This window comes from Nansenia antarctica (genome assembly GCF_963989245.1).
Source record: "Nansenia antarctica genome assembly, chromosome: 10".
Classification (NCBI taxonomy): Eukaryota; Metazoa; Chordata; class Actinopteri; order Argentiniformes; family Microstomatidae; genus Nansenia; species Nansenia antarctica.
The window spans coordinates 23,307,058-23,309,788 of record NC_137680.1 but is presented as its reverse complement, the minus strand read 5'-3'; the positions used below and the strand labels follow the sequence as shown (position 1 = coordinate 23,309,788).

Genomic DNA, 2,731 nt, shown 5'->3' with positions numbered 1-2,731 from the left:
TGTGTGCGTGTGTGTGATAAACAGCCAAGGCAGGATACGTACAGGTGAGGCCAACTGACGGCAGCGGCAGCGTGTGGAGGTGGTTGTTCTATATGGATGATCGGTGACATTATTCTCTCGTCCGACTTCGGAAGCTAAGCAGGGTTGGAAAGTTCGGGAAATAACGCACGGTTTCGTTTTCATGCAATGAATTTAATACATCCAGACAAGGATGCGCGCAGCGGGAGAGAGAGACGCATTTTCTGGCTTAATAACTCTGCATCCCCGGTGTTTACGTTGAATGGACTGGATAGGTGTTTCCAATCAAATGTGGGAATATGAAAATGAATGTGTTCCATAAATTCCCGCGTTTGTTCGGTCACTGTGTCATGTTTATACAGCACGGTTACGTGCCTGATGCCTTTGATGCACACTTGCCTTTTTCACTCCCTCCTCTCTCTCTCTCAATAATAATAATAATAATAATAATAATACAACTTTTATTTGTATCAATAGCCGCTGAGTGTGTGTGTGTGTGTGTGTGTGTGTGTGTGTGTGTGTGTGTGTGTGTGTGTGTGAGTGTGTGTGTGTGTGTGTGTGTGTGTGTGTGTGTGTGTGTGTGTGTGTGTGTGTGTGTGTGTGTATGGGGCTGTCTGGGTGATGCAGTGTCGTTTTTGAATAGCTATATTTTAGACTGGGGTGCCTTGAGATTTTATCGACTTTTGAAGGATGCTGTGACTGAAAAAAGGTTGAGAAACGCTGGTCTAGTCTATAGAGTCTAGTCTCCCCCCAGGTGAAGCAGACTTCTGACAACAGCAGCGTGGGTCCTTCAATATGCTTTATTTAAAAACAACAGATTACAGATATGATCTCTATACTCACTGGTACAGTTTTCAATTCTTTGTGTTTTATAACAAATGAACACAGACGACCAATGGGAGGTGGGGAACAGTGGGGAACAGAGTGATCCCATTGGCTGAACAGAAGAGGTGAGTATATGTATATGTGTGTATATATATATATATATATGTACTAAAATAACATACAGATTCAACACATTACAGAGGGATTGATAGAGTATATGATTAGACTTTCTAGTTACTTCATGGTGTAGATCGACGGCTGGGTTATTCACATGGAGCAGGACACAAGCAGGGGGAAACGGTTGTGTAAATAAAAGTTCAGGTTAATATTTGATGTTTAGTTTCATTTACACTACAAGGGGGGTCCGAGCGGGGAATCGACCAATCACAGCGCTATGGTCCACCCCGATAACATCTCTGAGGTCAGGCCACCGGGGGAGGCTGGCGGAGGTAGAAACGGGAGGACGGTATTGACATCAGCTCCACACCATGGGGCCTTAAACCTGCCTTTTAAACCAGGCCTTAAACCTGCCTTTTAAACCAGGCCTTTTTTATTGACATTTTTTATTATTTTATTATTTTTATCTTTCTTCTTGTTTTCAATCTGTAGCACTTTCAGATGTCCTTATGTAGCGCATTACACATAAAATGTATTATTATTATTATTATTATTATTATTATTGACATCATTCCTTTCCATTCCATGCATGACAACGGACAATGCCCGTCCTCCGATTTCTACCTCCCCCAGCCTCCCCCAACCTCCCCCAGCCTCCCCCGGTGTGGAGCCACTGTCCTGTAGTCGACTGTTAGAAATGTTCTAAATGAACCCCTGGGAGGGGGGCGGGGTTATTAACCATGTAGCCTGTCCTCCCCAGGGATCATGGGAGGGGGGCGGGGTTATTAACCATGTAGCCTGTCCTCCCCAGGGATCATGGGAGGGGGGCGGGGTTATTAACCATGTAGCCTGTCCTCCCCAGGGATCATGGGAGGGGGGCGGGGTTATTAACCATGTAGCCTGTCCTCCCCAGGGATCATGGGAGGGGGGCGGGGTTATTAACCATGTAGCCTGTCCTCCCCAGGGATCATGGGAGACGGGCGGGGTTATTAACCATGTAGCCTGTCCTCCCCAGGGATCATGGGAGGGGGGCGGGGTTATTAACCATGTAGCCTGTCCTCCCCAGGCGGGGAGGGGCGGGGTTATAAAAATATGTTAATTAGATGATACAAAAGCATGATGTCATGATGATGTCATAACCTTCCACTCACAGCATGGTGATATATATATATACATATACACGTGTCTGTGATGTATATACGTGTCAAGGAGGGAGGGAGGGAGGGAAGGAGGGAGGAGGGGAGGGAGGAGGGGAGGGAGGGAGGGAGGAGGGAAGGGAGGGAGGGAAGGGAGGGAGGGAGGGAGGGAGGGAGGAGGGAGGAGGGAAGGGCGGGAGGGAAGGAGGGAGGAGGGAAGGGAGGGGCACAGGAGTTGGTCTAGTAGAAGCAGCAGCCAATCATGAACAAGGCAAGTAAGAAGGCAGATCAGCTGTTTGCTGGGGGGGGGGGGGGGGGGGACAGCCAGCAGCCAATCAAGAGAAGGCAGATGATCGTAGGGCTGGGCTGGTGGCCGGGGGAGGGGAGGGGAGGGGGAGGGGGGGCTCAGCGCAGGCTGTTAGCCAGCACGATGGCGTAGATGATGTAGAGGATGATGATGGTGATCCCCACGCCAAGGCCCGTGTGGTTCAGGACCCGCGCCAGACGGCTGTTCCTCTCCGCCTGGTCCTGCTGCCCGTTACTGTTGGCGTCACGGGTCTGCAGAGGGGGGGGGGGGGGAGAATTAGCCATTTAGCAGATGCTTTTAATCAATTTACTCTAATAGGGAAGGGGGG

The 2,731-nt window shown here is 49.4% G+C and overlaps 1 protein-coding gene across 1 annotated transcript in view; it reads right to left on the bottom strand.

The window, feature by feature from the left end:
• Positions 1–807: 807 nt before the first annotated feature.
• Positions 808–2,731, bottom strand: part of LOC308166103 (uncharacterized protein) — a 13,843-nt gene continuing 11,919 nt past the window's right edge. Inside the window, exon 2 of the mRNA XM_080540353.1 lies at positions 808–2,654. Coding sequence (XP_080396479.1) covers positions 2,502–2,654 — 153 coding nt within the window. The 3' untranslated portion in view covers positions 808–2,501. The remainder of the gene's footprint in view (positions 2,655–2,731) is intronic.